At 35.9% G+C, this 14,404-nt stretch overlaps 1 protein-coding gene across 1 annotated transcript in view; it reads right to left on the bottom strand.

Annotated features, from left to right (window-relative positions):
- The window catches only part of LOC138319219 (probable tubulin polyglutamylase ttll-15), a 40,731-nt gene extending 27,955 nt beyond the window's left edge, over positions 1 to 12,776 (bottom strand). The window contains exons 1-5 of the mRNA XM_069262206.1: positions 12,681 to 12,776; positions 11,291 to 11,515; positions 10,499 to 10,654; positions 1,759 to 1,878; positions 1,133 to 1,208 (exon numbers count right to left, since the gene is read on the bottom strand). Of these exons, the coding sequence (XP_069118307.1) occupies positions 1,133 to 1,208; positions 1,759 to 1,878; positions 10,499 to 10,654; positions 11,291 to 11,515; positions 12,681 to 12,710 (607 nt within the window). The 5' untranslated portion in view covers positions 12,711 to 12,776. The remainder of the gene's footprint in view (positions 1 to 1,132; positions 1,209 to 1,758; positions 1,879 to 10,498; positions 10,655 to 11,290; positions 11,516 to 12,680) is intronic.
- Positions 12,777 to 14,404: the final 1,628 nt, after the last annotated feature.

The following is a 14,404-nucleotide window of genomic DNA, read 5'->3' as shown; positions in this document are numbered from 1 at the left end:
TTACAATCCATGTAGAACTCTATGACTAGTAGCGATTTAAAGGATTTACCTCTATTTCCCCTATTGGGCCCCACCCCTCCTGCCCCCGGGGGACCAGAGCCAAAATTTATACAAGTTCTGTTCCCCTTCCCCCAAGGATGTTTGTGGCCAAATTTGGTTACAATCTATGTAGAACTCTGGGACAAGTAGCAATTTATAAGATTTACCTCTATTTCCCTTATTGGGCCCCGCCCCTACTGCCCCCTGGGGGTCAGAGCCAAAATTTATACAAGTTCTGTTCCCCTTCCTCCAAGGATGTTTGTGGCCAAATTTGGTCACAATCCATGAAGAACTCTAGGACAAGTAGTGATTTATAGGATTTGGCCAAATTTGGTCACAATCCATGAAGAACTCTAGGACAAGTAGTGATTTATAGGATTTGCCTATATTTCCCCTAATGGGCCCCGCCCCTCCTGCCCCTGGGGGGTCAGAGCCAAAATTTATACAAGTTCTGTTCTCCTTCCCCCAAGGATGTTTGTGGCCAAATTTGGTTACAATCCATACAGAACTCTATGGCTAGTAGTGATTTAAAGGAAATGTTGACGGACGGACGGACAAACGACGGACGCCGTGCCATGACATAAGCTCACCGGCCCTTCGGGCCAAGTGAGCTAAAAATGATAGGACACATAATTATGTACGATCACCAATAACAATTTATTTAAACGAGTGCGGCCACGTCTAATGTTCAGAAATGTCATGGTCAGAGGCGTCTAGATACATTTTTTCTAGACAGAAATCTTTGAAAATACTCACTGCATATTTCGCACTTGCTCAGTTCACTTTGCTATTTTGTTCTTTTGTAAATTTGTCTGCTATTTTGTTCTTTTGTAAATTTGTCAGCATAAAAGTTTCCAAAAACGTCGTCCGCACAAAGCTTGTTTGCCAGTGAACAGCGCAGATAGCCACAGTGACGTCATTTTCATCAATATGACGTTCGTAACAAAAAGCGCACCAAACCATAGTCCCACAGGAAACCGTAGTCCCGTGGGAAACTATAGTCCTGGGACTATTGCTAAATAGTGACTGGGGGCTGAGCCAATGAAAACGTGAGAAAAAGTCACGTTATGTACTAATGTGAGATATCTCATACCTTCAATTGTCTTTATTTTTATCCCCCTGTGACTATTTCGTTTCTGTACCCACAACTTCTCTGGGTGTTGCTTTGTCTGAAAAAGTCAGATATTTGTATAACATTAACACTGCATGGCTAAATACTCAAAATATCACTGGCTCTTTCCTAGAAATATCACCGGTTGACCAGTGAGCAAGTATTACCAATGGCAATAAAGTACCAACTGAACTATTTGTAAGTAGTGTTTGACTAATCTTCAATTTTAATTAATAATATACCCTCCAAGATGATCAGTTATGAAAGTTATTTATCAATAATTTACATTATATGTATGTGAAGTTTGTGTAAAGTAATAATAAACTAAACAATGGATGAATTTTTTCATACCGCTTTTCAATTCAATGGGAAAATGAATGATGTTTCAGTTTTGATGTTTTTAAGTATATTCTCTGTGATATTTTTTGTGATTATTTATAAATTTGCTTAATTTGTCTGCTATTTTAACTAACAAATGATATTGTGTTTTACTAACAAGGGGACCATGTGGTAGATAAGCCTTTGGCTTAACATGTAATTCCATCCTCAATAAATAAAGTTTATTGTTATTATTATTATTATTCATGGATTGAGGTATCAGTACTCACATATTTAAGGAATGCTTCTTTCTCTGATGGTATTTTGAAGGCTTTAGGGATGGAGGAGATGGCTGAAGTGGCCAGGCTAACTTTGTTGGTGATGAAGCCAGTGCCTGGGAAATGGTTTACCTGTAATATAAAACCAAAACAGGGTCGTAATAAATCTGTACAGGTAAATAAACAAACGAGTTACACAAATAGATAACAAGTTTGTAATAAATCTGTACAGGTAAATAAAGGAACGAGTTACACAAATAGATAACAAGTTTGTAATAAATCTGTACAGGTAAATAAAGGAACGAGTTACACAAATAGATAACAACTTTGACATAAATCTGTACAGGTAAATAAAGGAACAAGTTACACAAATAGATAACAAGTTTGTAATAAATCTGTACAGGTAAATAAAGGAACGAGTTACACAAATAGATAACAACTTTGTAATAAATCTGTACAGGTAAATAAAGGAACGAGTTACACAAATAGATAACAAGGTTGTAATAAATCTGTACAGGTAAATAAAGGAACGAGTTACACAAATAGATAACAAGGTTGTAATAAATCTGTACAGGTAAATAAACAAACGAGTTACACAAATAGATAACAAGTTTGTAATAAATCTGTACAGGTAAATAAAGGAACGAGTTACACAAATAGATAACAACTTTGTAATAAATCTGTACAGGTAAATAAAGGAACGAGTTACACAAATAGATAACAAGGTTGTAATAAATCTGTACAGGTAAATAAAGGAACGAGTTACACAAATAGATAACAAGGTTGTAATAAATCTGTACAGGTAAATAAACAAACGAGTTACACAAATAGATAACAAGTTTGTCATAAATCTGTACAGGTAAATAAAGGAACGAGTTACACAAATAGATAACAAGGTTGTAATAAATCTGTACAGGTAAATAAAGGAACAAGTTACACATATAGATAACAAGTTTGTAATAAATCTGTACAGGTAAATAAAGGAACGAGTTACACAAATAGATAACAAGTTTGTAATAAATCTGTACAGGTAAATAAAGGAACAAGTTACACATATAGATAACAAGTTTGTAATAAATCTGTACAGGTAAATAAAGGAACGAGTTACACAAATAGATAACAACTTTGACATAAATCTGTACAGGTAAATAAAGTAACGAGTTACACAAATAGATAACAACTTTGACATAAATCTGTACAGGTAAATAAAGGAACAAGTTACACAAATAGATAACAAGTTTGTAATAAATCTGTACAGGTAAATAAAGGAACGAGTTACACAAATAGATAACAAGTTTGTAATAAATCTGTACAGGTAAATAAAGGAACGAGTTACACAAATAGATAACAAGTTTGTCATAAATCTGTACAGGTAAATAAAGGAACGAGTTACACAAATAGATAACAACTTTGACATAAATCTGTACAGGTAAATAAAGGAACAAGTTACACAAATAGATAACAAGTTTGTAATAAATCTGTACAGGTAAATAAAGGAACGAGTTACACAAATAGATAACAACTTTGTAATAAATCTGTACAGGTAAATAAAGGAACGAGTTACACAAATAGATAACAAGGTTGTAATAAATCTGTACAGGTAAATAAAGGAACGAGTTACACAAATAGATAACAAGGTTGTAATAAATCTGTACAGGTAAATAAACAAACGAGTTACACAAATAGATAACAAGTTTGTCATAAATCTGTACAGGTAAATAAAGGAACGAGTTACACAAATAGATAACAACTTTGTAATAAATCTGTACAGGTAAATAAAGGAACGAGTTACACAAATAGATAACAAGGTTGTAATAAATCTGTACAGGTAAATAAAGGAACGAGTTACACAAATAGATAACAAGGTTGTAATAAATCTGTACAGGTAAATAAACAAACGAGTTACACAAATAGATAACAAGTTTGTCATAAATCTGTACAGGTAAATAAAGGAACGAGTTACACAAATAGATAACAAGGTTGTAATAAATCTGTACAGGTAAATAAAGGAACAAGTTACACATATAGATAACAAGTTTGTAATAAATCTGTACAGGTAAATAAAGGAACGAGTTACACAAATAGATAACAAGTTTGTAATAAATCTGTACAGGTAAATAAAGGAACAAGTTACACATATAGATAACAAGTTTGTAATAAATCTGTACAGGTAAATAAAGGAACGAGTTACACAAATAGATAACAACTTTGACATAAATCTGTACAGGTAAATAAAGTAACGAGTTACACAAATAGATAACAACTTTGACATAAATCTGTACAGGTAAATAAAGGAACAAGTTACACAAATAGATAACAAGTTTGTCATAAATCTGTACAGGTAAATAAAGGAACGAGTTACACAAATAGATAACAAGTTTGTAATAAATCTGTACAGGTAAATAAAGGAACGAGTTACACAAATAGATAACAAGTTTGTAATAAATCTGTACAGGTAAATAAAGGAACGAGTTACACAAATAGATAGCAAGTTTGTAACAAGAGATCCCAGAGGGATCTTGGCGCCCACCAAAGAATGATCTATGTCTGACAAACGAAAGAGGGATCTTTTCTCTGCTTTTCAAACTTTTACTACATATTGCTACATATGAAATTTGAGAAAGATCCTTTGAGAACTATCTGAGATATATAACGGTAACAAATATCAATTATCAAATTCCAAGATGGTGGCCTGTCGGCCATCTTGTTGACCGATTGGTCCTAAAATTCAACATGCACAACTAGACCAGTAGGGGAACCTGCAAAACAAATTGGAGACAGATCCCTTCAGTACTTTTTAAGAAATAGTGGTAACAAGCTTCAACTAACAAAATCCAAAATGGAGGCCTGTCGGCCATCTTGTTCACCGATCGGTCCGAAAATGTGATATGCACAGCTAGACCCCAAGGGGAACCTGCACATGCAATTTGACACAGATCCCTTAAGTACTTTCTGAGAAATAGTGGTAATAAGCTTCAACTATCAAAATCAAAGATGGCGGCCTGTCGGCAATCTTGTTCACCGATCGGTCCGAAAATGTGATATGCACAGCTAGACCCCAAGGGGAACCTGCACATGCAATTTGACACAGATCCCTCAGTACTTTCTGAGATAAAGTGGTAACAAACTTCAACTGTCAAAATCCAAGATGGCGGCCTGTCGGCCATCTTGTTCATCGATCTGTCCCAAAATGCAATATGCACAACTAGGGCCCTATGAACCTACATGTGAAATTTGAGAAAGATCCCTTCAAAACTTTCTGAGAAATAGCAGTAACAAACTTTATCTATCAAAATCCAAGATGGCGGCCTGTCGGCCATCATGTTGACCAATTGGTCCCAAAATGCAATATGCACAACTAGACCCCTATGGGAACCTACATGTGAAATTTGAGAAAGATCCCTTCAGTACTTTCTGAGAAATAGCGGTAACAAGAATTGTTAACGGACGGACGGACGGATGGAAGGACGGACCACGGACCACGGACGAAAAGCGATTTGAATAGCCAATCATCTGATGATGGTGGGCTAATAAATCTGTACAGGTAAATAAAGGAACGAGTTACACAAATAGATAACAACTTTGTAATAAATCTTTACAGGTAAATAAAGGAACGAGTTACACAAATAGATAACAAGTTTGTAATAAACCTGTACAGGTAAATAAAGGAACGAGTTACACAAATAGATAATAAGTTTGTAATAAATCTGTACAGGTAAATAAAGGAACGAGTTACACAAATAGATACAGTGGAACCTCCCGAAACCGATCATGGTCGGTGCACACAATTTCGGCCGGTTTAGAGAGGGTTCGGTTTGGAGAAGTGAACCGAATACCGATCATTACAATCCGGATTTAATCGATCGGAAGTCGTTTTTTACACTAGTGTACCGCATGTAATGGCTAGTGTTCGTTAAAACCGACCGATATTGATTGTTAATGTGAATGTTATCACAAAAGAGAGAATCATACGTTTAAAAAGGAATGGATTACAACAATCTTGACTTTGTTACCGCTTATAAACGTAGTTTAGTTAGTTAGTTGCGTGAATGTTCTTGGGGATGTTCTCGTCTGCACTAACCTACATACGGCCGATCGCTTCCGGTTACGTCAAGAATCAAATTATATGGTCTAATTACCTGATGATCAGTCGATGCCGGTCATTATATGACATAGTCATTTTCTAAAACTATACATGGCTTCGGCTTCTTCATACCGATAATTTACGTTATCCGACAACTACATACAGTAAAACCCCTATAACTCAAACAGCAGGGGACCAGGTCAAAAGTTCGAGGAATACGGGGTATTCGACTCATCCGAGGTTGGTCACGTTCGACAGTCAAAATGTCCGGTTTCAAACTATGAGAAACAATGCACGGCAATGCCATTTTAATTACCCTATCTTTCAGCTTTTGGATTTCTTTATTTAAATGTTTTATTGATAGCAATATCAAGTTGAAAAAAAAATGTATAACATAAATTTAGCGTTTGAAAAAGCTAACGAGAAAGCCCTAAATCAAATGTCATTCACATCAGAGTAACCGATCGTCATCTAGGTTAATGTACAATCCAAATTGGTCAACAAGGAGTACATTTTCTATCATTTAATTATTACTACTCATTCAAAACATTTACAAAATACATACACACAATAAAGTTATTAACCAGCATATTTACAGACATAAGAAATGATATCTATAGATGTCTATTTAGTAAAAGTGTAACGTTGGGTTACATGTGTTCACGAGTCAAGTTACAAAATACAATTTACGGAAAAAGATACGGAACTCACTGATAAAATGTACTTTGCATATATCGTTTGATATCGTTTACATCTTTCGGCAAATACCATTGTGTTAGCCTGTCGAATGAAACCAACAAAGAAATTTAAAAAAAAAAACTAAACTTTTATAATTAACTAGGCGTCAATACTATTTAAATCTCTGGCGTCAGCAATATCTTCCGCCTCTTTTGTCATTTGACGATGCGTACTTTCTATTAACACGGATCAACAACTTCCGTATTTTCGTATTTACAACGAAGATTATTACGAGAGAAACATCAATAACTTAATGCCTTCTCTGAAATATTTAAACAAAGTTAAACGACTTCGGGTAGGTAGGTAATAATGACACCGTTAATCCCTTAATTACCTAAAGGCTTGACACGCCAACTGTATAAACACAAGATCGTGAGCAATTATCCATGACGGTCGGTGCAGTCAGGTGTGACACAGGTAACAAAATCTCAAGGGCCGAACACCTGTTTGACGAATACATGGGTAAATACTATGTATTTGATGAAACGGGGACATATTTCTGTTCGAGGAATAAGGGGTATTCGACGAATAGCTGTTCGAGCTATCCGGGGTTTTGTTACATAGATTATATAGAGAGACGGACGGGACCGTACGACCAGTTCGACGAAAAGGGGGTATTCGAGGAATCCGGGTTCGAGTAAGAGGGGTTTTACTGTATGTAAATAAAAAATCCGTGTGATTTGAATAGGAAACTTTCACTTTATTACTAGCTCTGCTTGTTTTCCTACAGTAAACAAACCGCGTGCAAGTGGTAGACCTTAGTTAAATATCTAAACAATAGGCATGATTAAATAATTACACCACCATCTCAGGTATAATTACCGTGTACCTATAGCCTTCACATCTGTATACATGCCCCAGGACATTGCATGCCACAACTATGGTACAGGTACGTGTGTATTTCACGGTCGGTTGATTAGACCTCAATGCAATCTATCGGTGTCGCTCAGGTAAGGCCGGTTTTCAGAAGTGTATTTTAGTTACATTCGACTATTCCGATCTCAAAATCGGTCTGGTATTCGGAATTGGGAGGGATCGGTTTTGGGAAGTTTTATATACTATTAGCAAAGAGGAATTCATTCCGTACATGACATCCATGTTCGGTTTCTAGAGGTGATCGGTTTTGGGAAGGTTCGGTTTTGGGAAGTTCCACTGTAACAAGTTTGTAATAAATCTGTACAGGTAAATAAAGGAACGAGTTCAAATAGATAACAATTTGTATTTGTACAGTAATATAGATAACAAGGTTGTAATAAATCTGTACAGGTAAATAAAGGAACGAGTTACACAAATAGATAACAAGGTTGTAATAAATCTGTACAGGTAAATAAAGGAACGAGTTACACAAATAGATAACAAGGTTGTAATAAATCTGTACAGGTAAATAAAGGAACGAGTTACACAAATAGATAACAACTTTGACATAAATCTGTACAGGTAAATAAAGGAACGAGTTACACAAATAGATAACAACTTTGACATAAATCTGTACAGGTAAATAAAGGAACGAGTTACACAAATAGATAACAAGTTTGTAATAAATCTGTACAGGTAAATAAAGGAACGAGTTACACAAATAGATAATAAGGTTGTCATCAACAGCTTTTCAAATAAGGCTGAAGAAATACATAATGGCTGAAACCACAGGGACCTGGCACGAAAATTTTTAACCAATATAGTATACATATACAGTGGACCCTCGATAATCGGGACACCTTCGTTCCCAGCCTAAACCGTCCGGATTACGAGTTTTCCGGACTGCCGAATTCCGTGTTCTTAGTCAATTAAATTGGCACGTACAAGTTACTCCCCTTGACCTTGTAATCGATGATAGGCTTTTATGTAATATACGTGTATCATAATTAATACTTCGTTTGTTATGATTTATAGGTATTTTTATATCATTACGTTAAAAATATTGAATAAACGTATTTCTTCTTCAAAATACGAAACCTAAAGCCATTGTTAATTGTGTACTATGTATGCATATAGCTACGTATCCCACTCTTGATCTATCGTACGGCAAATTGCCTAACAAAGGATCAATATCATCTACGTTCTTGGCATAAAAAAAACTATGATAACAAATAGTTGTGAACATTTTATAAACTCATATAATTGTTATTTTGTATAATGTGTGTTTTTAATGACCATTTCTACAAATCTTTGCTTTCTGACTAACAGACGTTTGTAACAACCACGCGCCCGTTCACGTCTAACTTCGTGCACAATGTCACACACGTGTAAATGGCATATGCCGTAGCCTTTATATCTTATACCATAGGCGATGAATTCGAATAGATTCACATACATTTAAAATTCTTATTAATTTTGTGAGTATTATCTCACTTTATTGCATTCGATACTCATAGCGATATATTCTGCATGCGAAACAAGTAAGGTATCTACAGCATATGTACCCGTACCCAAGCTCAAACTGCATGTTTAAAAGTGTGTGGCTAAACATATATTGCGTATCTCAATAACAACACTGAAGTTTGATCTCCTATAGAAAACCAATGAACCGTTACATGACTGCATGTACCCGTCTGAAAGGTGTTCAGGTAAACGCCCGTGGCTATGACCTGGCAGCCGTCGTTATGACAACACACTCAGTGTCAAGTGATTGTGTGTATTGTACACATGACTGTAGCTGGCCTTGGATTTTCTCGGCACGTGGCGTCAACAAATTGTCCGGATTATTGTGGGAATTTATTAACGAAAATGACATTCCGTTCCCAAAATGGAGTTCCGGATTCGGAATACGAATTTCCGGACTAGTGAGTATAAATAACGTTACGGAAATCCGTTCCCTGACATTTCTGTTCGGATTGTGAGTTTTCCGGACTACCGGCGTCCGGATTATCGCGGGTCCACTGTATATATTATAGTATCAAGGGTATGAACTCGACGATCGAAAAAAACGGACCTATTTTTTTAAAACCGTGATTATTTTAATAAATTGGTTCTATACAACATTGAAGGATATTTTACATTAAAGAGAAATAATTTATCTTTCCGTTGAGTGCTTCATCAACAAAATTGGCCAAGTATTGACGAAGTTATGGCTTGATGAATCGGGAAATTTATGTCAAATATGCTAGGTAGACATTTCCCTGTCCGGTCGAAATGTCGTCTTGGCTCTAATGGGTACCTCAAAAACCAAGCCAAAATCACAAAATCTACGCTTGTGGTGGTAAACAGTACCCATAACTGTGTTCATCCACAATCTCCTTTGGAGGTGTCATGACCCGTACTTTGTAGAATCTCCATTTAAACATTGTGTAGCTCACTTACTTTAACCGTCACCGCCATGTTCATTTTTCTCTCGGAACGCTCCTCCACTTTACATATCGTGACTACATTATGCAAATTATGTAGTGTTGTGCTTGTGGGTAAACTCGAGAAGCGTTCCGAAAAACAAATGAACATGGCGGTGACGGTTAAAGTAACAGAGCTATACGATGTTTAAATGGAGTATCTACAAAGTACGGGTCATGACAACTCCAAAGGAGATTGTGGATGAATACAGTTATGGGTACTGTTTACCACCACAAGCGTAGATTTTGTGATTTTGGCTTGGTTTTTGAGGTACCCATTAGAGCCGAGACGACATTTCGACCGGACAGGGAAATGTCTACCTAGCATTTTTTTCGTAAATTTCCCAATTCATCAAGCCATAACTTCGTCAATACTTGGCCAATTTTGTTCATCAAGCACTCAATGGAAATATAAATTATTTCTTTTTAAGGTAAGATATCCGTCAATGTTGTATATAATCCATTTATTAAAATAATCACGGTTTTAAAAAAATAGGTCCGTTTTTCTAGACCGCCGAGTTCATACCCTTGATACTATAATATATATATGTATACTGTTAGTTTAATAAAATCGTGCCAGGTCCCTGTGGCTGAAACTGTGTATAGTTACCCTCTGATGTGGCTTAAGGTCTGCTAGTTTCTTTGATAAAGTTTCAAAGGGATATTCATGTGACCAGAGCACGTCCCACTTGGACTCGCTGTCACCAACAGCATACCCAATTCTGTCAAACACAGCAAATACATGCTTCAGGTAGCCAGTTCCAAGCTGTAAAGATAGGGTTTGGTAAAATTACTACAGAGAAAGAAAATTATATGTCCCCAGTCATTTTTTCATAGACCTGTTATATCATCACATACATGTACATGTATCATTTCAAAAATAAAAGGACCATAAAATTGATTGCAATGCTTCTAAGGGTTTTGTAATACTAGCAGCAAAAAAAACAATGGAAAGTGCTAAATTTACAAATTTTTCATAATGAATTTTATTATTTATCCTTGTCAAGCATTTCACTAAATATAGATCAAAATCAGAATTTGTTGATGGATGCAGAATAAAAGAAGTTTATGTCAAAATTGCATAGCCAATAGGACCAACATGATAAGATTTTACATAGATCAACCAGATTTTCTATAGCCATGGGCAATATGCATCGGGCCACCTTTACTTGTGAGCTCTGCTGTATCACTGATAGAGTATAATTATCTCCCCTTTATTGTTCAGGTGTTATCAAGTAAATAAGTAGTCGATAATTGAATGGGAGATTATAACTACCTGTATGCAAAACACAGCTGAAGGTAGGAATAATACAGCAATATTTCAAAGATTATTTATCAAGGATAAAAGTGAAATTGGGACATTTTTTTTATAAATTAAATACAAATGTATCAATGTTATTACATGTTTTCCCTCCACCCATACAACAGGTTGTTTAGATCCAAATGTGCCTGTCTTTCCCTCAGTGGCAGGCTGAATGTGAATCAAGTGGTCTTCCTTCATCTTGTGTAGTTCGTAGATGTTAAGGAGGGTTAGGATGATTCCAAACCCTAAAACTACACTTGCAGCTGTAATTAACTTCCCTGGCCTTCGTGATCTCCGGTGATGGGGTGGATTAGGCATTAAATTCTGAGGGAAAAAAAACGAAAAAGATTTACAGTGTAGGGAAATTCACAAATCTATATGATGTTAACTAAATGATATTATCAGTAATAAGATATGATTTTTAACATTTCCATTTCTCTGTTCTACAACAATGTGGCAGAAATAGAGTCAGTATTAAATGTAAAAAAAGGTTAAGGTCTGTTTAATTAAGCATTGAACGTCCTAGCACTTCATGATGGATTTGCCTCTGTCCAATTGACATTCATATTGGCTATGAATGCCAACTGAAAGACATTCAATGCTTTTATCTACATTTAGTTACAATTTTATGTTGAAATACCAAGGGATTTTGCATCTATAATAAATAATTCATTTGTTATCGTCAAGGATGGAACAGCCTTTTGGACAGCCATTTTCCGTGAAAACTGGCACAACAATTGTGATGTCACAATGATAATAATGTCATAATAAGCGATTGAAGTTCATAGTCTATATGACTGCCAACTGCGCTTGGTAAGGTTATAAAGAGGGACTGCAGTGAAAATGTTAATATATACATTTGGGACAAAGAAGTAATTCAAACCTTGTGGACAAAAAAATGTTAAATTTTTAAGGCGAACTGCCCCTTTATCAAGACACATAAAATGAGCACAATTACATAATATGATATGAACAGTAATATGGGACAAAAAATGCAAATAGATAAATATTTAGCAGCACAATGGAGCGCAATTAACCCTTCAGTAAGTGGCAGTCGAAGGGTGGATCTACTAACATGTAGCTATGATCTTCTTTGTCCGATATTTACCAATTGAAGCAATTCGTATCCCACATATCTACGTTTGGTGGGATTCCGTGTCATCTGGAAAATCCTGTTGATATTACTTTTTTGACCCTCAATATTTACATATGTACACGTGAACATTCCAATAGCTTTCTTATAAATATGGGGATTTAGCTGTTTTATCAAATTAAATTTACATTAATCAGATGAAGTTTTCCTTTGATCTAAAAGCTAGCAAAATCACCCAGCGTTGTCCCTGATTGTAATATACTGTAAGTTAACACAAGTAAGAAGTATTCTTTGTCTTTGTTACATTTATGATAGTTAAAATTCAGGGAGTTTTGTTTAGCCATCTTATTATAAAATAAAAAGATATCCCATATTTCTTAGTTTATTAGTACTTACATATGTTGGTATCTTTCGTAAATAATCCATTTTTCTGGTATTTTTGCAATTTGCTTTCCTTTCAAATTCTTCCAATTTTGTACACCACTAAAATGCTGAAAACAATTCAAATATAATGGAATTTTCAATTGTAAAAAGTAAATATATGTTAATAAAACTATTGTAACTACTGGTGAATCACTATATGGCTACTAGTTAGTAATATCTAGAGAGTGTATCAGGACTGAATTGGGTCAATTTATCAATGACTAAGAATCTTAATAGAGTAACCAGCTAGTGTTCAGAGGTTCCGTGTTCATGCAAACCAGCCTAGCCCCTACATTTTCTCCTCTATGGTTACTGAACTGATGCCCAACTATAAATACACACTGTGGTGATATAGGGGCTTGTATGTTTTGATGACAATGACTTTGAGAAAGGAGATAGGATTGAAGCAGAATTGGACTACATGTACATTAAGTGTTGATCATTATAGTAGTGTAACAGGAGAGGAGAATAACCCAATCCAATGCGAACTCTATGCAGACCAAGATTCGAAGACACACGGGACCCTCAGATTAGCCCCTATTGGGCTCTACCTCCTGAGGGTTACCTTTAGTTGGGTCAGAGCCATCATTTATAAAGTTTTCTGTTCCCCTTAACCAATATTAGGATTTTGTGGCTTCAAACCCGGGATGCTTCAGTTCCAGTTGACCGACTGATCCCGATGAATGACCCAACTTAGGAACATTAATGATCGGATTGTCATTTATAAGGAATTTACCTAATAATGAATCCCCTATTGGGCCCCGCCCCTCCTGCCCCCAGGGGGGGTCCAGAGCCAAAATTTGTACAACAAAACCACTAATCTTCTCCCAAGGAAATGAAGATTCTAGCCAAATTAAGTTACAATCCCATGTAGAACTCTATTACAGTAGCGATTAAATTAGATTTACCTAAATTTCCCCTATTGGGCCCCCCCCGTCCTGCCCCCGGGGGGTCAATTTACATGCCAAAATTTATACAAGATCTGTTCCCCTATTTAAGAATCCCCCAAAGATGTTTTGTGGCCATTTGGTAAAATCCATGCAGAACTCTATGAAATAGTAGCTCATTGAATTTAAATAGGATTTACCTCTAATCCCCATTGGGCCCCATTCTCCTGCCCCTAATTGGTCACAATTCAGAGCCAAAATTTTGAATTGCAAGTTCTGTTCCTCCCCAAGGATGTTTGGCCAAATTTTGTTAAATCCATATAGCATGAACTCTCAGAGTAGCGATTTTATAGGAATTTACCTCTATTTTTCCCCTATTGGGCCCCACCCCTCCTGCCCCCGGGGGTCAGAGCCAAAATTTATACAAGTTCTGTTCCCCTTCCCCCAAGGATGTTTGTGGCCAAAATTTTCAGTTTACCAATCCATGCAGAACTTACGATTTGCATTAGCAAAGTAGCCATTTAAAATAGTAAATTAATGATTGGAAATAGCTATTGACCCCCCTATAAAACCCCTCAGGCCCCCCCAGGGGATCAGAGCCAATTGCTTTATACATACCCCCTATAAGGATGTTTTTACAATTTTGTTTACTTAATCCAAGGTAGTGTTTAGTTGCAATTACTTTACAAAATGTCATTTATTTGTAAATTAGACAAGGATTTGACTTTTTCCCTATTGAAATATGCCCCCCAAGGGTCAGCCCCACAAATTTCTCCTGCCTTTTAAAATTTATACAATGGAATTTTGAAT

Source organism: Argopecten irradians, chromosome 3 (genome assembly GCF_041381155.1).
Source record: "Argopecten irradians isolate NY chromosome 3, Ai_NY, whole genome shotgun sequence".
Taxonomy (NCBI): Eukaryota; Metazoa; Mollusca; class Bivalvia; order Pectinida; family Pectinidae; genus Argopecten; species Argopecten irradians.
The sequence above is the reverse complement of the archived record's forward strand: the minus strand, read 5'-3'. Positions and strand labels throughout refer to the sequence as shown.